This window comes from Microcaecilia unicolor, chromosome 4 (assembly GCF_901765095.1).
Source record: "Microcaecilia unicolor chromosome 4, aMicUni1.1, whole genome shotgun sequence".
Taxonomy (NCBI): domain Eukaryota; kingdom Metazoa; phylum Chordata; class Amphibia; order Gymnophiona; family Siphonopidae; genus Microcaecilia; species Microcaecilia unicolor.
In genome coordinates this window covers 4147279-4171812 of record NC_044034.1, presented here as the reverse complement: position 1 = coordinate 4171812, position 24534 = coordinate 4147279, and the positions used below count along the sequence as shown (strand labels likewise).

At 45.4% G+C, this 24534-nt stretch overlaps 2 protein-coding genes across 2 annotated transcripts in view; both read right to left on the bottom strand.

Annotated features, from left to right (window-relative positions):
- The window catches only part of LOC115468254 (E3 ubiquitin-protein ligase TRIM39-like), an 872633-nt gene that overhangs the window by 682125 nt on the left and 165974 nt on the right, over positions 1–24534 (bottom strand). The gene's annotated exons all lie outside the window — the stretch shown is intronic.
- LOC115468181 overlaps positions 1–24534 on the bottom strand; it is an 85190-nt gene that overhangs the window by 36858 nt on the left and 23798 nt on the right. Inside the window, exons 5-8 of the mRNA XM_030199719.1 lie at positions 19613–19635; positions 14200–14309; positions 6577–6582; positions 4131–4269 (exon numbers count right to left, since the gene is read on the bottom strand). Coding sequence (XP_030055579.1) covers positions 4131–4269; positions 6577–6582; positions 14200–14309; positions 19613–19635 — 278 coding nt within the window. The remainder of the gene's footprint in view (positions 1–4130; positions 4270–6576; positions 6583–14199; positions 14310–19612; positions 19636–24534) is intronic.

The following is a 24534-nucleotide window of genomic DNA, read 5'->3' as shown; positions in this document are numbered from 1 at the left end:
GGAATTAAGTACACAACAGGTATACAAAAATGGAAGATGCATCTCTCAGTCTTATGTGGAAATCCCGAGCTAATGGAAAAATTTGTGTAGGACATGCAAAATGTTTAAAAAAAAAAGAGAAAAGCCCTAATACTGCTGCGTTGGTTTAGCACATGGTCTTAGCATTCTGGGCTCCTTTTACCAAGCTGTGGCAAAAGGGTCCTGCACTGGCATCGGCTCATGTTTTTGACATGGATGTGCCAAGGCCCCTTTTACTGCAGCGGGTTAAAGGGTAGGTCTTTCTTTTGAAAAGCACTTCCCATGCTGTCATTTCGGGGTGGGGGGAGGGGGAGTCCTTACCGCCACCCATGGAAGTGGAAGTAAGGGCTCTTGTGCTAACCTGGCAGTAACCAGGCAGTGCCTGATTACCACCGGGTACACACCAGTGCTACAAAAATAATATAGACAGAAACGCTGGAGGTAGGAAATACCGCCGGGCTTAGTGGTAACCAGGAGATACTTCAGTTTTTGCGAGCAGTAAACCTGCATTGGTTGTTACCGCTGCTTTGTAAAAGGGGCCCTAAGAGAGCTAAGACCAGATTCGAATGTGCTTATTATAGGGCCTCTAATACAGGGTCACAAGAGTAGCCATAGTAACCAATGGTCCCTCTAGCCCAGTGTCCTGCTTCCAACAGTGGCCAATCCAAGTCACAAGTACATGGCAGAATCCCAAATAGTAGCAACATTTCATGCTACCAATCCCAGGGCAAGCAGTGGCTTCCTCGTGTCTGTCTGAATAGCAGTCTATGGACTTTTCCTGCAGGAACTTGTCCAAACCTTTTTTAAACCCAGATATGCTAACCGCTGTTACTACATCCTCTGGCAAGAGTTCCAGAGCTTAACTATTCGTTTCCTCCTGTTCATATTAAAAGTATTTCCATGTAACATAGTAACATAGTAGATGACTGCAGAAAAGACCTGCATGGTCCATCCAGTCTGCCCAACAAGATAACTCATATTGCTGCTTTTTGTGTATACCTACTTTGATTTGTACCTGTGCTCTCAGGGCACAGACCGTATAAGTCTGCCCAGCACTATCCCCACCTCCCAACCACGGCTCTGGCACAGACCGTACAAGTCTGCCAGCACTATCCCCGCCTCCCACCCACCGGCTCTGGCACAGGACCGTACAAGTATGCCCAGCACAAGCACTGCCTCCCAACCACCAGCCCCGCCTCCGATCCTGAAATGAAAACGGTAACGGAATTCAACATGCGTGGGATAAGCATAAAGGAATCCTGTGCCGAAGGAATGGATCCTCAGGAGCTTAGTCAGGATCGGGAGGCGGGGCTGGTGGTTGGGAGGCAGGGATAGTGCTGGACAGACTTGTACGGTCTGTGCCAGAGCGGTGGTTGGGAGGCAGGGCTGATGGTTGGGAGGGTGAGGATAGTGCTGGGCAGACTTATACGGTCTGTGCCAGAGCCGGTGGTTGGGAGGAGGGGCAGGTGGTTGGGAGGTGGGGATAGTGCTGGGCAGACTTATACAGTCTGTGCCCTGAAGAGCACAGGTACAAATCAAAGTAGGGTATACACAAAAAGCAGCAAATATGGGTTATCTGTTGGGCAGACTGGATGGACCGTGCAGGTCTTTTTCTGCCGTCATCTACTATGTTACATGGAAATACTTTAATATGAACAGGAGGCAGACTGAGTACCGGCACCTTTTCCATTGTCTGCTAAAATTGACCCATGGAACCAAGTTTTAATGATAGACCTCAGGGTCTACACACCAATTCTGTCTCATCGTAGATTCTGTGACTGTTGCAGGAGGCCTGGCTATTATGGGGTGGTCCCTCAGGTGGTACTTGGGGGTACTGAGTACGGTACCTTTTCATTGTCTGCTAAAATTGACCCATGGAACCCAAGTTTTAATGATAGACCTCAGGGTCTACACACCAATTCTGTCTCATCATAGATTCTGTGACTGGTTGCAGGAGGCCTGGCTATTATGGGGTGGGTCCCTCAGGGGGTACTGAGTACCGGCACCTTTTCCATTGTCTGCTAAAATTGACCCATGGAACCCAGTTTTAATGATAGACCTCAGGGTCTACACACCAATTCTGTCTCATCATAGATTCTGTGACTGGTTGCAGGGGGCCTGGCTATTATGGGGTGGGTCCCTCAGTGATCACCCCACTCTTGAAGGGTGGCCTAGCATTTGAGTACCAGCATCTTTTTTGCTAGAAATAAACACTGGTGCCAACCGATATTCAGCCCGGCACATGGTTAACTTCACCACATTAAGGGCTCCTTTTACTAAAGCAGCTAACAGATTTAGCATATGATAAATGCTGCACCTGACGGAATGTAACAGGCTTCTCAGCATTTAGTACTAGGTGACTTACCAGGGTAACATGGAGCTGCAGAGGGACTTGAGTGGAGTGTGGCCTAGTGGTTAAAGTGGTGTACTTTGGGCCTGGGGAACTGGGTTTGATTCCCACTGCAGCCCCTTGTGACTCTGGGCAAGTCACTTAACCCTCCATTGCCCAGGTACAAATAAGTACCTGCATACAATATGTAAGCCGCATTTAGCCTGCCATGAGTGGGAAAGCACAGGGTATAAATGTAACAACAAAAAAAAAAATTGAACCTGGTTCCTTAGGATTTCAACCCACTGGAATCAAACCTGGTTCCCCAGGTCCACAACCTGCTACACCAACCATTAGGCTGTTCCTCCTCCCAATTATTTCTAATATTTTTATTGTCACTGTAGTATTTATGAAGGATCATAAAGGACACTGAGATTTAACATAAATTACATACCGTGTTTCCCCGAAAATAAGACACTGTCTTATATTAATTTTTGCCCCCCAAAATGCGCTAGGTCTTATTTTCAGGGGCTGTCTTATTTTTCAGGGAAACATCAGGGTTGGATCGGGGTTGGCCCGCCCGCCCTCCGTCGCTCCCGGAACTAACCTTAAACGTCTCCTTTCACCTTCGTAACGTCCGCGAGGGCGGGGCATGGAAGGAAGGAGAGATCTGCACTGCTGCTGCTTGCTGCGAAGGTGAAAGGAGACGTTTAAGGTTAGTTCCGGGAGCGACGGAGGGTGGGTGGAGGGGGGGCCCGGCGACCTCGGGTGGGGGGGTGGCCCGGGGGTGGCCTTGTCCGGCTCTCAGCGGCCCTGCTTTCAAACAAAAATTTGCTAGGTCTTACTTTTGGGGGAGGCCTTATATCTACCAATTCAGGAAAACCTCTACTAGGTCTTATTTTCGGAGGATGTCTTACTTTCGGGGAAACAGGGTAGAAGTACAATGAATGAGTCCCTGCCCTACTGAGCTTACTGTCTCACTTAATATACCTCATGGTTATTGATAGATCAGTAGATTTTTCTGTTATTCACTATTATTCACAATATCTTATTCCATCTGTTGCTTTCACTATGTCACTGAAACCCCTCTTACATTTAAAGGCTCTGTACAGTAAATAAAGAAATCCTCAAACTATAATATTTCTGTAGCAGTGGTTGGTTTGAACGTGTTTAACACAAATCTGTAAAATCTTCCACCTCTCACAATCCTGCCACAGACTTGAGATTAAGGAAAATATCAGGAAAGAAGCTGGATTTTATGAAATCATAAGGAAGAGCAGCAGAGCTTCCAGATTATTTATATTTTCTGATGACTGTATATAGGAATTTGGTAATGTAACTACAAATTGGTCAAGCAGAGAGAGAGAGAGTCTGGCAATGTTATCCTGAGTCCTGCTGTTTAATTCTAGGTTGGTACCTGACGGATTCTCAGAGGAAATTCAGAATAATTCATGAAGAAAGGTCGGAGTTTCCCTGTGAAGGTGTCGGTGAAGGTGAAGAGAAGAGATTTATTCTCTGCATTATAAACGAGACCTTTCCTGCCTCATAGTCCAGCAGAATCCCCACTGTCCGGGGGATTCACTTAGGGGGAGATGGGTCTCGGGGGAGGTGAGGGCACAGCATCTCTGTTCCTTCCACAGCCTCACTGTCCAGAATCCTTCCTCAGGTGCCAGTGTGATCTTCCCCTTCCTCCTCACAGAGTCTTTACACACTCCCAATGTACAGTAACTCACATCCCCCACCTCCACCTCCCAGTAATGTCTTCCTGAGGTGAAGCCCTCACTCCCCCAGCACACAGGGATAAGTATCAATCTCTGAGGAGTGTCCGGCACTTCTGTCTTGTGTTTCCCCTTCTGACACTTTTCGATCATCAGACAGGAGGAGATAAGGATGAGCAGTTTCAGGATCCAGAGTCACATTTACTGCAGAGAAAACACACATTAATAAACATGAGCAAACGCTTCTCATTAGCTTATCACACACCCACCGCTAACCCTCATTTGCTGGTTCTTCAGTCAATCAATGTATTTCTATTATTCATATCTTATTGTAAGCCACACTGAGCCCGCAAAAAGGTAGGAAAATGTGGGATACAAATGCAATAAATAAATAAATAAATAAAATCACTTTTTCTATGACAGGAGCTCTGCTATTGGATTTTATCACCTTCCTGCCTCATAGATTTGACTCAGGACTTGGGATGATATCAAAACATTGAAGCCAAGTAGGTTAATCTCTGTTTCCCCTCCCCCACTCAGACGTCAACCCACAGGAACAGCTGAAACACAAGCGAAAAAAGAGGCTGTGTGAAGCGGCGTCCCTGCGTGCAGGAGGTAAAAACTTTTAAGCAGACAGCTCTTATGAAGGGGAAGGCCAAAGAGGGGTGGAGTGGGAGGGGGGTCCTGAAATGACAGGGGAGGGAAGGGGGGGGGTCATGAATGACCCAGGGGGGAGGGAGGGGGTCCTGAAACGACACGGGGAGGGGATTCCTGGAAATCCACTGGAAGGGTAGGGGCAGGTCTTGGAACTGGAAGGGGAGGGGGGTCCTGTATCAGGGGGTAGCGGGGGGATGGGAAGGAGGAGGGGAAGATGGGGAGGAGGAGGGGGAGGGGAAGAAGGAGGAGGGGGTCCTGGAACTCAGAGGGGGAGAGAGGTGGAGTGGGAAGGGGAGAGGGGGATGGGAACAAGTGGAAGGGGGGGTCCTGGAACTCAGATGGGAAGAAGTGGGAGGGTTTCTGGAACTCAGACAGGAGTGGGAAGGGGAGAGGGGGGAGGAGGAGGGGAAGGGGGTTCTGCAAACTCTCGGTCTCACAAAGAGTCTGGGTATCGCACACATACTCTCACACTCGCTCTCTCTCATACACACTCTCTCTCACACACACTGTATCTGTGTGAAACACACTCTCTCCTCACTGTGTCTCACATATGCACTCGCACACACTCTCTCGCGGACACACTTGCACCCAGTCTCACTCTCACTCTCTGACACACACAAACACTCGCACAGTCACTCTCTCTCTCGCACAGTCACTCACACACACACACTCTCTCAAACATACACACTAAGAGGAAAACCTTGCTAGCGCCCGTTTCATTTGAGTCAGAAACAGGCCTTTTTTACTAGTGGGCAATATAAGACGTAACAGACCAAGGATTACTCAAAGATTTGTCTAAGAGCAACAATAACGTATGGGTAGTGTTGATGATTGGGTTAGAGGTAATGCTTTTAGGAAGGCGCATGCCAATTAATTACGAATGCACTAGCGGATCAATAATGGATTGTTCGAAGATCTTTAAATGCCTTAAAACCAGGGGCTTTGGCTGCCATTTTCGTTATATATCTCCATTTGCCAGCCTGTCTGTAAAACAATCCAATCTCATCAATATTGAAGACCTGCTCTGGCACATAACCCTTTTTTCTATCCACACTTAGCAGGGATGTTTTAAATTCTGCAACTTCGTTGTCAGCTGAACCTGCCTCGTCACAAAGACTTACATTTTTAAGCCAGAACTAGCAGAAAAGGTTTTCATGTTTCCCTGACCCTGGGTGACTGACGTGTTTATAAATCTGTTTGGCTTTCATTCTCACAGCAACGTTGTCCACAGTGATCTATGTTTTAATCCACCATTTGTATTATCCACAAATGTAATCGCCTTTCCATCTATTCTATTGACTCAACACGAAGCACAGATGTAGTTTTGGAAGAGAAATAAGTACAATGATATAAAAAATATATTAGGGGTGGACAGTGATTACAAATTTTAATCGTGCAATTAAGTGCTCTTAATCACAGCATTTTGGCCATTAAAGAATAAGGTTTCAAACAGTTTTCACCACAACCCGCATTTACTTGTACAGTAGGGCTCGTGCTCAGCGTTGCCTCAAACTCCTTGTCTCCCCTGCCACAGCGATCGCGCTCAGCAGATACTTGAGTCACGCAATGCAGGAAGTTGGGGAAGTCTTGTGGTTTCAAGTCTCAAGAGACCTTCCCCAACTTTCTGGACCATGCAGCGGGAGAGAAGGGAGTTTGGGGCAGCTCCGAGGAAGGAGAAAAAATCCTGAGCCCTGCTGTAGAGGTAAGCGTGGGGGAGGGGTGGGTCAGCATTAAAAAAAACAGGCAGCATCACAAAACATGTTATTCATTAAAATATTAATGCATTAATAGCGTTATTAATGTGTTAATTGCCCTCCCCTAAAATATATATGTTTCTAACTGACTAAAACTTACCAAATCCTGCAGGATGTGATTTTATTTTGTAAAAAAAATAAAGAGAGAGAGAGAGAGAGAGAGAGAGAGAAATGTTAGAGATTCTGAATGATCAAAATGTCCTTCAATGATCTTATAAGTACATTTATACATAAGAACTGCCATCCAGGGAAAGACTGAAGGTCCATCAAGCCCAGTATCCTGTTTCCAACAGTGGTGAATCCAGGTCACAAGTACCTGGCAAAATCCCAAAAGAGTAAAACAGATTTTCTTTTGCTTATCCCAGGAATAAGCTTATGACATAGCAAACACATGACTTCCAGGGTGCAATGCAACAAAATAAAACAAGCTTTGCCTTATCACCCATTCCTTCTTCAGGTTATACTCAAATAGGAGTGACAATAGACAACGCAAGATCATTGTTGCTTTGGGCAGAACTGATGGTACAACTGTTTTGCTCAGACAAAATGGTGACAGAACCCACGAGGGAGGGAGCGATGCTGGATCTGGTGCTCACAAATGGGGATAGCGTGTCAAATATCCGAGTGGGTGCCCACCTGGGAAGCAGTGACCATCAAACGGTTTGGTTTGATATAACAGCTAAAGTGGAGAGCAGCCACTCAAAACTCAAAGTCCTGGATTTCAAGCGTGCTGACTTTAGTAAAATGGGGGAATACCTGAGGAAGGAGATGATGGGCTGGGAGGAAGTACAAAGAAGTGGAAGGAAAGGGGTGATATGATACAGATGTTCAAATATTTGAAAGGTGTTAATCCGCAAACGAACCTTTTCCGGAAATGCGAAGGCGGTAGAACGAGAGGACATGAAATGAGATTGAAGGGGGGGCAGACAAGAAAAATGTCAGGAAGTATTTTTTCACAGAGAGAGTGGTGGATGCTTGGAATGCCTTCTCGCGGGAGGTGGTGGAAATGAAAACGGTAACGGAATTCAAACATGCGTGGGATAAACATAAAGGAATCCTGTTCAGAAGGAAGGGATCCTCAGGAGCCTAGCTGAGATTAGGTGGCAGAGCCGGTGGTGGGAGGTGGGGCTAGTGGTTGGGAGGCGGGGATAGTGCTGGGCTGACTTATACGGTCTGTGCCCTGAAGAGCACAGGTACAAATCAAAGTAGGGTATACACAAAAAGTAGCACATATGAGTTTATCTTGTTGGGCAGACTGTATGGACCGTGAGGGTCTTTTTCTGCCGTCATCTACTATGTTACTATGTTATAAAGTAAGAACGTGACATTATCCAGCCCATATTCAGCCCACAGCAGTCAGCATTTTTTATGTTTAAATCATTTTGTATTAATTTTAATGCAAAATCCACAAAAACATATGAACCCAGTCATATAAACAACAACCATGTTCCCACACCAAACCATTCCTTTTTTTCACTCCCCCCCCCCTTTAAACAACCATAATAATGAGAAAAAGACTGCATAATTAGTGTGATATTGACTGGAAAATACGCTAGTTTTTTCCTATTTTTTATATGCAATATTTTGTTCATTATGTGACATCAGCCTTCTGCATTATTTACTATGTGACGGGTGCTGCTCTTTTCCCATTTGTTCCCAGATGTTCCTTTGTAGTTTAAGTGTTGGAGGGAGAGTTTTCTTTTGTGAGTGTGTCAGTAGCTGGTAAAAGTTGGACTTTTACTTCAGCGCTTGGTGTAATTTTTGATTTTTTTAAAATTCCTTTTATTTAGTAATTCCTCTTTTTGCATTGTTTTACATCCCATTTATTTTTCATTTTGTTTTTCATTCCTCTTTTTATAATCGTCTGATGTTGCTCATGTGGTGTATTTTATTTATTTATACACGCTGTTTATACTTATTCATCCTTTGTACTCGGTGCCGAAATTTGTGGGACAAGACACCTGCTTGTTGTTTTATTTAAGTTGTTATATAAACTGAGCATATTTTTTTTTATTTGTTAGCTTATTAGCACTATGAAGTGACATCAGTCTTATGCATTATTCATGTCTTACTGCTGATTTTTCTAATGCAGGTGTTGGCGGGAGAGTACGTCGGGGGAGCACGAGTTGCTGGTAATGCTGATATTTGGGTTTTACCATGGTGATTTCTACTATACCCTTGTGAAGAAGTCTGTTTTATGCCTGAAAAAAGTATTAGCTATTTTTCTGTTTTAATTATGTCCTGAAGAGTATTTCTCCCATTTGGCCAGCAGGTGGTGTATCTTTGCTGTAAAGCTGTTATAGGGAAATTAATATTCTTTTTCTTTAACACAAGCTGGAAGCAAGCAACAGTATACTTTTAAAACTTGTTGACTGGGCTCTGATTGGCCTGGAGTTTGAAATTACCCAGCAGTTGTTGCTGGCTGTTGCTTCAGTCTTAGCCCGGGAGAAAAGAGAGACTGGGCTCTTTCCTGAGGCTCTGTGAATTATATGTCCTAGGCACTATACAAATGTTTAGTTAGTGTTATAATTGATCCATATTTCAGTTACCTGTTATTGTTTGCTATTTGCACTATTTTGTTCCACTGTTCAATATTTTTAAGAGAATAAACCTAATTGTTTGTTTGCCCTATTTGTGTGGACTGATAAAGAATGCTGGTGGTTTATGTGTTGGGTCTGTGAGTGCTTTCTGGGAACTGTGGTACCACTGGGACTGTGGCCCCAGTAACCTAGAAATCACTGTAGTAACTTCAGAGTGGGAGACTCGCCCAGAGGCGGTTATGATCCAGTCTGTGGGAGGACGGTGCTAGTGTAGAGCACAAGCAGTAGGTGCAAGCAGACCTGAGCTATGTTGGGGATAGACCCTTTAAGTTGCTGCAGGATAACCCCAGGTGGATGGCTAAGTGTTTCGTGACAACCTTGTGTCTTTGAATTTGGTTAAATGTTACTTTAGTGCATCAGTATGATTCTGGGCATAGCGGCTTAGATTTATGCTTTATTTGTAATGTCTCTCTCAAATTCCATCTGATGCACTATTTGTCTTATTTGAAGCTCCATTTCCGTTTAGATGTGTAACCAGCCCCATGCATGATTTAGTATTTAGTATTATTTGGTCCAATAGAGCTGCTGGCAAATCTTGTGATTTAAGTTATACCCTGCTACTCGCTATGGGGCCCTTTTACTAAACTGCGTAAGCGTCTGTGCGCTCCCAACGGACGCCAAAATGGAGTTACCGCCCAGCTACTGCTTGGCTTTTGTGCTAATTTCATTTTTGGTGCGTGTCCAATAAATAATTTTTATTTTCAGATGCATGTATTGGATGCTTGCCAAGTGGCATTTGATGCACGTAGGTCATTACTGCCCGGGTACCGCATGAGACTTTACCAATGGCTGGCGGTAAGGTCTCATACCCAAAATGGACGCATGACAATTTTCATTTTGCACATCTATTTTCGGTAAAAAGTTTTAAAAGGCATTTTTTATAGGTGCGCTGAAAATGATTCTGCGCGCGCCCAAAACACACGTCTACACTACCGCAGGCCATTATTTTAGTGCCTTTGTAAAAGGACCCCTATATTTGTTTGGTTTGATGGTTTGCTGGCAACATGTCATTTTTTGTCCAGCTGCCTTAGTGCCTTTCACATTTTGTATTATTTTTTATATTATGGTTCCACTGTTTGTCTATGAATACAAAAATAAAAGAGATTGTGAAAGAGACAAACAGAGTTAGTGTAAGTGTTTCATCCAACAGACATATTGTATCAGCATTTGATGTCTTTTTTCCAATTTAAGCAAGCTTGTGCATAAACAATACATCCTTAAATATATTACATGTGCCACTTGTTCTGTATTAACAGTTCTCCATAAATGTTTCTTTGCGTTTAATTATTGGTGGGACAGTATCCTGCTTATAATCGAAATAGAAAAACGTCTATATTGTGACCCAAATCGGGAGATAGACGTTTATCTCACAAAAACGAATAAAGCGGTATAATCGAAAGCCGAATTTGGACGTTTTCAACTGCACTCCGTCGCGGATGCGGACAAAGTTGATGGGGGAGTGTCGAAGGCGTGGTGAAGGCGGAACTGGGGCGTGGTTATCGGGCGATCAGAGATGGGCGCCTTTCGCCGATAATGGAAGAAAAATATGCGTTTTAGCGAGAATTTAGGGCACTTTTCCTGGACCCTGTTTTTCCACGAATAAGGCCCCAAAAAGTGCCCTAAATGACCAGATGACCACTGGAGGGAATCGTGGATGACCTCCCCTGACTCCCCCAGTGGTCACAAACCCCCTCCCACCACAAAATATGCCATTTCACAACTTTTTATTTTCACCCTCAAATGTCATACCCACCTCCCTGGCAGCAGTATGCAGGTCACTGGAGCAGTTATTAGGGGGTGCAGTGGAATTCAAGCAGGTGGACCCAGGCCCACCCCCACCCCCAACCTGTTACACTTGTGCTGGTAAATGGGAGCCCTCCAAACCGCCCCCCAAACCCACTGTACCCACATGTAGGTGACCCCCTTCACCCCTTAGGGCTATAGTAATGGTGTAGACTTGTGGGCAGTGGGTTTTGAGGGAGATTTGGGGGGCTCAACACACAAGGGAAGGGTGCTATGCACCTGGGAGCTCTTTTACCTTTTTTTTTGTTTTTGTAAAAGTGCCCCCTAGGGTGCCCGGTTGGTGTCCTGGCATGTGAGGGGGACCAGTGCACTACGACTCCTGGCCCCTCCCACGAACAAATGCCTTGGATTTATTCGTTTTTGAGCTGGGCGCTTTCATTTTCCATTATCGCTGAAAAACAAAAACGCCCAGCTCACAAATTGTCGAATAAAACATGGACGTCTATTTTTTGCGAAAATACGGTTCGGTCCGCCCCTTCACGGACCCGTTCTCGGAGATAAACGCCCATGGAGATAGACGTTTCCGTTCGATTATGCCCCTTTATGTGTTGTTTATGACATTTTCTAGTTAGTTGTCTGATTTTTGGTTGTCCCATGATTTTTTTACCATTCTTATCATTTGCAAGTGCCGTTTGATTTGGTTTTCATTACATTATTTCCTGGCACGAGGTTGTTTTATCACGGTTCTATCAAGTTTGGTCCAGCTGTTTCATATTGATGCTTATGTTGGTTGTCCTTATGAGTTTTTTTTCAACCCTCGTTCATAATTTGCATTATTTATAAGCCAGTGTGGTCTTATATTCAATTATTAATTTGTTTTACAGCACCAAGATTTCTTCATACTCTTTGCTTACATTGGTCTCTTTAAAGGTTTGTGACGGCTTCTTTTCACTTTTCACACTTGAATCACTCTGGCGCTTTATTTTTGATCACTTTCTTTACGCTTTATTCACTGATTTTCAACATTCACCGTAACTATGATTTTCAATTTAGCTTATTTTAGTTCAGCTTGTTTTAAACATTCACCTTTAATACTGATAATGGATTGATATTGCTAATTTGTGCTATTGTAGATGTGAAACACTAGCAGGCTTATTTTCGAAAGGGAAGGGAGCCCATCTTCCGACACAAATCGGGAGATGGGTGTCCTTCTCCCAAGGTCACCAAAATCAGCATAATGGAAAGACGATTTTGGGCGCCCTCAACTGCTTTCTATCGCAGGGACGACCAAAGTTCACGGGGGCGTGTCCACAGCGTACTGAAGGTGGGACGGGGGCATGCTTAAGAGATGGGCATCCTCGGCCGATAATGGAAAAAAGAAGGGCATCCCTGACGAGCATTTGGACGACTTTACATGGTCCATTTATTTTTAGGATCAAGCCTCAAAAAAGTGCCCCAACTGACCAGATGACCACTGGAGGGAATCGGGGATCACGTCCCCTTACTCCCCCAGTGGCCACTAATCCCCTCACACCATAAAAAAAGTTTTAAAATACTTTTTTGCCAGCCTCTATGCAAGCCTCAAATGCCATACTCAGGTCTATCTCAGCAGTATGCAGGTCCCTGGAGCAGTTGTAGTGGGTGCAGTGTACTTAAGGCAGGCGGACCCAGGCCCATCCTTCCCCCTACCTGTTACACTTGTGGTGGTAAATGTGAGCCCTCCACCCCCCCCCCCCCCCACACACACAAATCCACTGAACCCACATCTAGATGCCCCCTTCATCCCTAAGGGCTATGGTAGTGTTGTACAGCTGTTTTGAGTGGGTTTTGGGGGGGTTTAGGAGGGTTTTGAGTGGGATTTGGGGGGCTCAGCACCCAAGGTAAGGGAGCAATGCACCTGGGAGCAATTTGTGGAGTCCACTGCAGTGCCCCCTAGGGTGCCCAGTTGGTGTCCTGGCATGTGAGGGGGACCAGTGCACTACGAATGCTGGCTCCTCCCACGACCAAATGCTTGGATTTGGTCGTTTCTGAGATGGTCATCCTTGGTTTCCATTATCGCTGAAAACCGGGGACAACCATCTCAAAAACGACCTAAGGACGGCCATCTCTAAGGTCAACCTAAATGTCATGATTTGGGCGTCCCCGACCGTATTATCAAAATGAAAGATGGACGCCCATCTTGTTTCGATTATACGGGTTGCTCCGCCCCTTCACCGGGACATCGTTAGAGATGGATGCCCTTAGAGATGGTCGTCCCAGTTCGATTATGCCCCTCTAGGTGTTGTACAATTCAGAGTAAAATTTACTTTTAAATAGCCATTGTCCACGCAGATGTTTCCTTTCCACCATTTAGGGATCCTTTTACCAAGGCGTGGGAAAAAGTGGCCTATGGTAAATTGACAGATAATACCTTTTCCCATGAGTTTTGGAGCTGTGTGAAGGTACGGCGTTTCTGGCGACATGTCATTGAGTATTTAGAGTCCATTCTTGCTTGCAGGATAGAGGTTTCTCCATTTCAATTAGTGTTGGATGGCCCGGGTAATTTTCGTGGAGTGGCAGCAGGGAGTAGATTGTTGATAAGTAAGATGTGTCTACTGGCAAGGAAGTGTATCCTGTAGACCTGGACCTCGGAATCCCCGCCGGAATATTGGCATTGGCGTAATATGGTGCACCAGTTGATAACGTGGGAAGCGTGGGAAGCAAAAAGTTCCTTTAAACGTAAAAATCTTTTTTTGAAATTATGGAATCCTTATTTGGCCTTTTTGTCGCCAAGAGGAAGAAGTCTCATTATGAATAAATTGAGCTGTCAGTGAAGGGGGGGAGAGGGGAGGGGAAAAAAGAGGGGGGGAAGGATAGTCTGTCATACACCTGGTAGAGAAGGGGGTGAAGGGGGGAGGAAGAAGAACTGGTTAAAAAATTAAAATAGGATGAAGAACATGCAATTTTGCTCCTATTTGAATGGTTTGGCTCCATCATGTGGTAACGAGCTTATTGTTTGTTTCGTTTATTGATTCATCAATAAAAATTGTTTAATATAAAACAAATAATTTTTCACTCAACGAATACTTAAGCTCTGGAACTCATTGCCGGAGGAGGTGGTAACAGTAGTTAGTGTATCTGGGTTTCAAAAAGATTTGGACAAATTCCTGGAAGAAAAGTCCATAGTTAGCTATTGAGACAGACATGGGAAGCAACTGCTTGCCCTGGGATTTGTAGTATGGAGTGTTGCCACGATTTGGGTTTCTGCCAGGTACTTGTGACCTGGCTTGGCCACTGTTTGGAAAACAGGAAACTGGGATAGATGGACCATTGGTCTGACTCAGAATGGCTACTCTTACGTTCTTATGACAAACCAAATTAAAAAGCGATCAATTCCTCACCTTCAAATTTTGTAATCCATTTCTTCAGTTGCTGAGGGAAGCTCAATTGGAAACCCAGTTTCAGATCAGTAGAAACAGCCTCTGGTACTGGAAACTTCATTTTCTGGCACCTATGGGTTAGAGAGTCATTGGGATTATTCTGGGAGATGTTCACACCCAGGGGACAGAGATGTGAACAGTGGAAGGAATTAGATATACCATGAACACTCTGTTTTCTGTGATTATGGGACTAATTTTTGAAACAGGAAAACATTCAAAAAGTGACACAAAGAGGCTTTTGGACATTTTGCTTACCAAAATGCCCAAATCTCTATTTTTGAAACCCATTTTTAAAGATTTTGCTGTGCAGTTCATCAGCATTACATTAAAATCACAAGGGGGTGTGTTAGGGGCAGGATTTGGGCATTCCTAACACTCAAATGCTTTTCTGCCATAAAGAAACAAAACAAAAATGTCCAGGGCTACAATTTAGATGTTTTGGTCTAGATTTGTTTTTATCACAACTAAGTCATAAAAAGGTGCCTTAAATGACCAAAGGACTACTTGAGGCAGTGGTGTGCTGGAGCCGTCTCGCTCCGTCTCGCAAGAGCCGCTTGTTAAATTTTAACAGCTCTTGCGAGCCAGTTGTTCTTGGGGGCGAGCCAGCTCCATTGCAGGAGGTAAGCATGGCAGGAGGGCACCATCACAGGCCATGCTTACCTCCCCTCCCACTCCCAAACATGTCCAACGATGTCCTTCGCCCCCACCCTCCCCTCCCGCTCCCATCCGTCAGTTTCTATTACCTCCCTCGAAGTGCCGCGTTATTTAAAGCGCTGCTGCCTGTCTCCAGCCTTCTCTGCTTGTTTCTGATGAGTTATTCCCTTATTCCCGCCTTCTGACATCATTTCCTTTTTCTGCGAAGGTGGGACTGAAGGAACGAACATCATCACAAAGCAACAAGCAGGGGAAGGCTGGAGACGGGCAGCAGGGCTTTAAATAACGCGGCGCTTCGAGGGAGGTAATAGAAACTGACGGATTGGAGTGGGAGGGGAGGGTGGGGGTGAAGGACATCGTTGGACATAGATGGGAGCGGGAGGGCAGGGGAGGGAAGAAAATTGCTGGGCATGGATGGGTAGAGGGGGGCAGGGAAGAGAATTGCTGGGCATGGATGGGTAGAGGGGGCAGGGGAGAGACTTGCTGGGCGTGGATGGGTAGAGGGGGCAGGGGAGAGAATTGCTGGGCGTGGATGGGTAGAGGGGCGCAGGGAAGAGAAGAGAATTGCTGGGTATGGATGGATAGAGAGGGGCAGGGGAGAGAGGAGAGTTTCAGAACATGGATGGAGGGGAGGGCAAGAGAAATTCTGGACATGGATGGAGGGGAGGGAAGGGAGAGAGAATAAATGCTGGACATAGAGGGAAGATAGAGGAAGGAGATTAGATGAGGGAAAAGGAAGTGAGGAGAGAAACTGCACATGGATGGAGAAAATAGGCAGAAGCTGGATCCACTGTACAGTCAAGTGTGCGGAGGACCAGAAATGAAGAAGAAAGGAGGAAAGAAAAGAAATAAATGGAAAGGAAGCCCTGGAAATGGAGTCAAGGGAACAGATAGAGAGCAGCAGAATCAGATACTGGGCCAACATGATCAGAGAAACAAAGTCACCAGACAACAAAGGTAGAAAAATTTTTTTTTATTTTCATTATAGTGTTTGGAATAGGTCCACTTTGAGAATCAGGTGCTGAACGTTAAAAGTTTATATTTATTTACTTATTTATGGCATTTTATCCCATATTAAACATGAATTAGAATGGAACCTGGGATCATTTAATTTTTTTTCCTGGAGAGAGTAATGCATTGCCCCCCTCCCCCGGCTATAGCCAGCTCTGCAATTTTGGGGGGGGCGTAGAGGTGGATGGGGGGGCGCCGAGGTGGACCGGGGAGAGTGCCTGTTAAAAATTTACCAGCACACCACAGACTGGAGGGATGAAGGTATGACCCCCCCCTTACTCTCCTAGTGGTCACTGACCCCCTCCCACCCCCTAAAGATGTGAAAGAAACAGTATATTCCAGGATCTATGACAGCCTCAGATGTTATGGTCAGCCCCATTAGAGCACTAAGCAGGTCTCTAGAGTAGCCTAGTGGTCAGAGATATGGACCAGGCCCATATCTCACTCTGTGAGCCCTCCAAAACTTACCAAAAGCCTACCATTCCTACGTATAGGTGAGACCTGCAGCCATAAGGGCTATTGTAGTTGTGAATAGTAGTTTTCTGGTGGGTTTTTGAAGACTCACTATACGAGATACTGGGGCAGCATTACGATGTCCACCTGGGACCTCCTAGGGTGCCCATCTGCTCTGCTGGGATGTTTGTATGACCAGTCTAGTGTCGCGTGCCCGCCCATGCGGGACGCGCTCTCGAGGTCCTTTGCATACCTTTAGGCTTCTTCCCCGGGAGCGCGGGGTTTGTGAGTCCTTAAGGCAAATCACCCTCCAGGTAGAGAGGAAACAAAACTGGACCGGAACTCCGGACTGGAGTTCTACACCGGAACACTCGGAACTGGAACGCACCGGACGGGTGCGCACTGGAGTGGGGCCCGCTGGACTGGACACACTGAAGTGGCCCCACTGGACAGGAACATACAGAAGTGAAACCCGCTGGACTGGAACACACTGGAACGGAACTGGAACACCCTGGACCTAGGCTTCACCTACACTTGACTGCCTTCCCCCTCGGGTTGAGCCCTCAGGTTCTGGCAGCCGGTAGGACTTACAGGAACAGCAGGAATGAAGATCCAGGAGTGCCCCCTGGCACCTAGGTGAAGGCAAGGCAGACAAGCAGGAACTGTCCGGGTTCTGGCAGTCAGCAGGAATCAACACAATGACTAGTAGACTGTACCCAGGCTAATAGGAACGCTATACCCAGGCAACCAGTCATACACAGGTACATACACAGAGCAAAACTCAGGAGACTAGAACAGCTATAAACCAGCTAACAACAAGCTGTGCCCAAGCTAACAAGTCATGCACTGGAAACATGCACAGAGCAAACTCAGGGGACTTAGTAAAGCTATACACCAGCTAACCACAAAGCTGTGCCCAAGCTAACAAGTCATACACAGGAAACAAACACAGAGAACTAGCAGAGCTAGGCACAGGCTACAAACCAGACGGAGCTAAGCTGGCTAATCTAACACTAGGAACAAACACAGAGAGCTAGCAGAGCTAGACACAGAAGGGTAGGAAACCCATAGAGCAAAAAACACAGAAGGGCTGAAACCCTACAGAGCTATACACACAGAAGGGCTGGAAACCCACAAGCGATAAACACAGAAGGGCTGGAAACCCTACAGAGCTATAAACACAGAAGGGCAGAAACCCTACAGAGCTAAAAACACAGAAGGGCTGGAAACCCACAAGCGATAAACACAGAAGGGCTGAAAACCCACAGAACACAAGACAAGGAAAGCAAACAGTGCTAACAGCACACTAACCTCGGGACCTAAGGCACTGCGGAGGAAATGGCAATGCAAAGGCCAGGACTGTAGTTTCCAAGTCACTAATAAAGCCCCTCAACACCAGAGCCACAGGTGCAGCAATCACCTTGCAACCAAACAGAGGCTTGACACTCAGAGCAGGCATCCCATAGAAAGTAACAGCGGGAGCCATCTTGGATACTGGCAGAGACGAAGAGGCGGCAGCCATCTTGGAAGAGGCAAAGCCCACACAGGTGAGATTCAGTAGGGCAATCAGCACACAGAGCCAGAGAGAAACTAAGACAGAGACAGACACAGAGACAAGCAGAAGCCAGCACAGACACTGACTCCCAGAAACAGGGTAAGTATGAGGGTAGTCACGGCCATAGTCGTGACATCTAGTAAGAATACTGGCCCCCATTCGTCCAAATGCCTTGATTTTGTGTCTTTTTCACTTAGATGTTTTAGATTTATAGAATCTAGATCTAAATGGAGGAGGAGTGGCCTAGTGGTTAGGGTGGTGGACTTTGGTCCTGAGGAACTGAGTTGGATTCCCACTTCAGGCACAGGCAGCTCCTTGTGACTCTGGGCAAGTCACTTAACCCTCCATTGCCCCATGTAAGCCGCATTGAGCCTGCCATGAGTGGGAAAGTGCGGGGTACAAATGTAACAAAAATAAAATAAAATAAATGTCATCTGCCATCTGCCAGTTGGATTCTCAGTCTCCCAGTCATGTAAGTTCCTCTTGCAATTCTTCACTATCTTCTTATGTTTTAAGAACTTTGAATAACTTTATGCCCTCAGTAAATTTAATCACCTCACTCATTAGTCCCATTTCTAAATCATTTGTGTCTAAGTTAAAAAGTAGAGGTCCCAGCACAGACCCTGAGGAACCCCATTATTTACCCTTCTCCACTGAGAATTTTGACAATTTAACCTTACTCTGTTTTCTATCTTTTAACCAGTTCTTAATCCACAATAGGACACTGTCTCCTATCCTATGACTTTTTAGTTTCTTCACGAGAAGTCCAAGGTATACTGGGTTACTTTATCAAATGTCTTCTGCAAATCCAGATAAACAATATCGACCGGTTCACCATTATCCAGATGTTTATTCCAGTGGCGTTCCTAGGGGCGCTGACACCCGGGGCGGATCGCCGATGCGCCCCCCCCCCCGGGTGCAGCACCCCCCCCCCCCGGAACAGCGAGACCCCCCCCCGGCGAAATAACCCCCGGGTGCAACGCGACCCCCCAGCGAAAGAACCCCCCCCGGGTGCACGCCGCTGGGGGGGGGGGGGTGCCCGCGCGCCTGTCGGCTCTTAGTTTCCATGCTCCCTCTGCCCCAGAACAGGAAGTAACCTGTTCCAGGGCAGAGGGAGCATGAAAACAAAGAGCCGACAGGCACGCGGCACCCCCCCCCCCAGCGGCGTGCACCCGGGGCGGACCACCCCCACCGCCCCCCCTTGGTACGCCACTGGTATATTCATCCTTCAAAGAAATATAAACACATTTTTATAGAATTACTCTTATGGACAGCATCAGAGCAGAGACCATCACCAGCACCTCCTTCTGCACTAGGGTTCAGGGGCAGCACCACTGGCAGGGTAGAGGTGGAAAGAAGATTCACAGAGTGGAGTTTGGTGGGAATGAAGAGAGGATTCTGGGAGAGCCAAATAGGTGAGGACAGGAAGGTTGGTAGGAGAGAAGTTCTGGCAGTACAGAGATGAAAAAGGGAGAGTCAGGGGGGGGGAAAGGAGGGTGTCTGTAACTCTCCTCTCCTCCATCTTTTCCCCTTCATTTCTCAGTGCTTCCTCCCTCCACACCTTAACTCTCCCTCTCCTCACTCAATCCCACCTCCCTCTCTCCCATTCTCAATCTCAATTCTCACCAATCGATTAATTCCCTTCTTCCTCACTCAAAATCCATCCAGCCACATAGAAAAAGACAGAAAACTAACTTGTACCTGCTCAGAGCATCCTTCACGTCCTAAAGGGAAATGAGACAGAAAATATTTCTAGTTAGATTTCACAGTTTATGAGAACACATTATACAGTACATTAGGATACTCTACTCACAGCTCTGCTCAATCACTTAACAGCTACAAAATGTTGATGCCATTTCTATGATCAATGTCCAAAAATCTATAAGAAACACCCAATCTCATTATGGAAATAAAAATTGTGTTGTACAGTGTATCAGCCTGTTTCAAAACCTACCATTTTTCTCCTAAGTTGTAGAGAAATTGATACTTGGGCAACTTTTCAAGTATTTAGATAAAACACACGTCCTTCATGCCAATCAATCAGACTTTTGGATGGGGAACAGTACTGAAACCTCCTTAGTGGCTCTGATCTATGATCTGCAGGTAGACATTCTCAAGGGCCTCGTTTGGGCAGAGGTGGAGTTGTGAACCACTGGGTGAAAAGGTATCAAAAGTGGGGTAAGTGACTTATTTCTAACAGAGGGATATCAACTGTATAATCCTGCAAAATTTCAGCCTCAGGAATGGACTAACTACATCTTTAAAAAATGAGAAATGTTTAACAATTTAAAAAAAAGTAATTAACCCCAAAAATCACATACTTCACAGTTTTTAGGCTGTAGAACATGAAAAACATCAACGTTGTGAAAACGTTGCATAGTCCCTCTCTACTGACCCTACAGTATATATAACTTTTGCCTTCATGTCTGTTATTTATGCAATCCCCTGTTAGTTTGGAATTAATAGCAGAAGGGGCAGACTGACAATGGTCGGGACCCCCGGGCAGTAAGGGTCATCAGGGCACCCCCAGCCACTGATCCCACCACCTCCCTCATGCACATCACAGCCCCCTCCCCACCGTTGCAATTGCTGCCCTCTCCCACACACTACAGACCCTCACGTGTCACCTAGATTGGATTTTAGATAGTGCTGGGGGGGAGTCGGCTGTCTTGGTACATGTGGGTACCAATGACATAGGAATATGTGGGAGAGAGGTTCTGGAAGCCAAATTTAACCTCGTAGGTAGAAAGCTCAAATCCAGAACCTCTAGGGTAGCATTTTCTGAAGTGCTACCCGTTCCACGCGCAGGGCCCAAGAGACAGGCAGAGCTACAGAGACGTGGATGAGACGATGGTCCACGGAGGAGGGTTTTAGATTTGTTAGGAACTGGGCAACATTCTAGGGAAGTGGGGAGCCTATTCCAAAAGGATGGGCTCCACACCTTAACCAGGGTGGGACCAGACTGCTGACATGGGAATTTAAAAAGGAGATAGAGCAACTTTTAAACTAGAACCTGGGGGAAGGCCAACAATAGTTGAAAAACACATGGTTTGGAACAAGGTACAGTATCTTTCAAAGATATCACCAAAACAGGATAGCGAGGTTGCAAAAGAGACCATAGTAGATCAGATGTCCTTAAATAAAAATCAGACAATAGATTGCAAATTAATGTTGTCAAGTACTGAGCATGATGTAAATAGGAACAACAAACATAGTTTGAAATGTCTATATGCGAATGCCAGGAGCCTAAGAAATAAGATGGGAGAGTTAGAATATATTGCACTAAATGAAAAATTAGATATAATAGGCATCTCTGAGACCTGGTGGAAGGATGCTAACCAGTGGGACACTGTCATACTGGTGTACAAATTATATTGTGGTGATAGGGTGGATCGAATTGGTGGAGGGGTAGCATTGTATGTTAAGGAGGGCGTTGAATCAAATAGATTGAAAATTTTGCAGGAAACAAAACACATCTTGGAATCACTATGGACTGAAATTCCATGTGTAAAGGGATAAGGATAGTGATAGGAGTGTACTACCGTCTGCCTGGCCAGGATGAACAGACGGATGCAGAAATGTTAAAGGAAATTAGGGACGCAAACAAACTGGGCAACACAATAATAATGGGTGATTTCAATTACCCCGATATTGACTGGGTAAATGTAACATCGGGACACGCTAGGGAGGTAAAATTCCTTGATTAAATCAAGAGCAGCTGCTACAGGAGCCAACGAGAGAAGGAAAAATTCTAGACCTAGTCCTTAGTGGAGCGCATGATCTGGTGCGGGAGGTAATGGTGCTGGGGCCGCTTGGAGTGATCATAATATGATCGGATTTGATATTAGCTTTGAAGTAAGTATACATAAGAAATCAAATACGTTAGTGTTTAACTTTAAAAAGGGAGACTATGATAAAATGAGAAGAACGGTGAAAAGAAAACTTAGAGGAGTGACTGCGAGGGTCAAAAATTTATATCAGGCGTGGATGCTGTTCAAAGAACACCATCCTGGAAGCCCAGGCCAAATATATTCCGCGTATTAAAAAAGGAGGACGGAAGACCAAACGACAGCCGGCGTGGTTAAAAAGTGAGGTGAAGGAAGCTGATAGAGCTAAAAGAAAATCCTTCAGAAAATGGAAGAAGGAACCGACTGAAAATAATAAGAAACAGCATAAGGAATGTCAAGTCAACTGCAAAGCGCTGATAAGGAAGGCTAAGAGAGACTTTGAAAAAAAGATTGCATTGGAGGCAAAAACACATAAAGTAAAATTTTTTTTAGGTATATTAAAAGCAAGAAGCCGGCAAAAGAATCGGTTGGACCGCTAGATGACCGAGGGGTAAAAGGGGCGATCAGGGACGACAAAGTCATTGCGGAGAGATTAAATGAATTCTTTGCTTCGGTCTTCACTGAGGAAGATTTGGGAGAGATACCGATGCCAGAAATGGTATTCAAAGCTGACGAGTCAGAGAAACTGAATGAAATCTCTATTCTTTACTGTATTTGTCATGGTAATTGTACCCCTACTGTATTTGTTTTTACACCGGAGTCTGTAACCACCTCTCCGGAACTATAGAAGCCACTTTGAGCCTACTAATAAGTGGGAAAAGATGGATACAAATGTAACAAATAAATAAATAAAATAAATAAACCTAGAGGATATAAAGGGGCAATTTGACAAATTGAAGAGTAGCAAATCTCCTGGACCGGATGGTATTCATCTCAGAGTACTGCTAGAATTAAAAAATGAACTGGCGGAACTATTGTTAGTAATATGTAATTTATCTTTAAAATTGAGTGTGGTACTGGAGGAGGGTAAATGAAGAAAAATGGGACTTGATATACTGCCTTTCTGTGGTTTTTGCAACTACATTCAAAGCAGTTTATGTGGTATATTCAGATACTTATTTATACCTGCGGAAATGGAGGGTTAAGTGACTTGCCTGGAGTCAGAAGGAGCTGCAGTGGGAATTGAACTCAGTTCCCCAGAATCAAAGTTCACTGCACTAACCACTAGGCTACTCCTCCACTCCAATATAGCCAATGTAATGCCGACATTTAAAAAAGGTTCCAGAGGGGATCTGGGAAATTATAGACCGGTGAGTCTGACGTCGTGCCTGGCAAAATGGTAGAGACTATTATTAAGAACAAAATTACAGAGCTTATTCAAAAGCATGGATTAATGACACAACCCAGCTTATAATCGAAAGAGAAAAACGCCTATATTGCGACCCAAATCGGGAGATAGACGTTTATCTCCCAAAAACGAATAAATCGGTATAAGCGAAAGCCGATTTTGGACGTTTTCAACTGCACTCCGTTGCGGATGCGGACAAAGTTGATGGGGGCGTGTCAGAGGTGTGGTGAAGGCGGAACTGGGGCGTGGTTATCGGCCGAACAGAGATGGGCACATTTCACCGATAATGGAAAAAAAGTATGCGTTTTTAGCTGGAATTTAGGACACTTTTCCTGGACCCTGTTTTTTCACGAATAAGGCCCCCAAAAAGTGACCTAAATGACCAGATGACCACCGGAAGGAATCGGGGATGACCTCCCCTGACTCCCCCAGTGGTCACTAACCCCCTCCCACCACAAAAAATGATGTTTCACAATTTTTTTTTTCACCCTCAAATGTCATACCCACCTCCCTGGCAGCAGTATGCAGGTCCCTGGAGCAGTTGTTAGGGGGTGCAGTGGACTTCAGGCAGGTGGACCCAGGCCCATCCCCCCTACCTGTTACAATTGTGCTGCTTAATGCTTAGTCGTCCAAACCCCCCAAATCCACTTTACCCACATGTAGGTGCCCCCTTCACCCCTTAGGGCTATAGTAATGGTGTAGACTTGTGGGCAGTGGGTTTTGAGGGGGATTTGGGGGGCTCAATACACAAGGGAAGGGTGCTATGCACCTGGGAGCTCTTTTACCTTTTTTTTGTTTTTGTAAAAGTGCCCCCTAGGGTGCCCGGTTGGTGTCCTGGCATGTGAGGGGGACCAGTGCACTAAGACTCCTGGCCCCTCCCACGAACAAATGCCTTGGATTTATTCGTTTTTGAGCTGGGCGCTTTCATTTTCCATTATCGATGAAAAACAAAAACGCCCAGCTCACACATTGTTGAATAAAACATGGACGTCTATTTTTTTCGACAATACGGTTCGGTCCGCCCCTTCACGGACCCGTTCTTGGAGATAAACGCCCATGGAGATAGACGTTTTTGTTCAATTATGCCCCTCAAAGTCAACATGGATTTAGTGAAGGGAAATCTTGCCTCACCAATCTATTACATTTCTTTGAAGGGGTGAACAAACATGTGGATAAAGGGGAGCCAGTTGATATTGTGTATCTGCATTTTCAAAAGGCATTTGATAAAGTACCTCATGAAAGATTCCAGAACAAATTGGGAAGTCATGGGATCGGAGGTAGTGTTCTATTGTGAATTAAAAACTGGTTAAAAGATAGAAAACAGAGAGTAGGGTTAACTGGTCAGTATTCTCAACGGAGAAGGGTAGTTAGTGGGGTTCCCCAGGGGTCTGTGCTGAGACCGCTGCTTTTTAACATATTTATAAATGATCTAGAGATGGGAGTAACTAGTGAGGTAATTAAATTTGCTGATGACACAAAGTTATTCA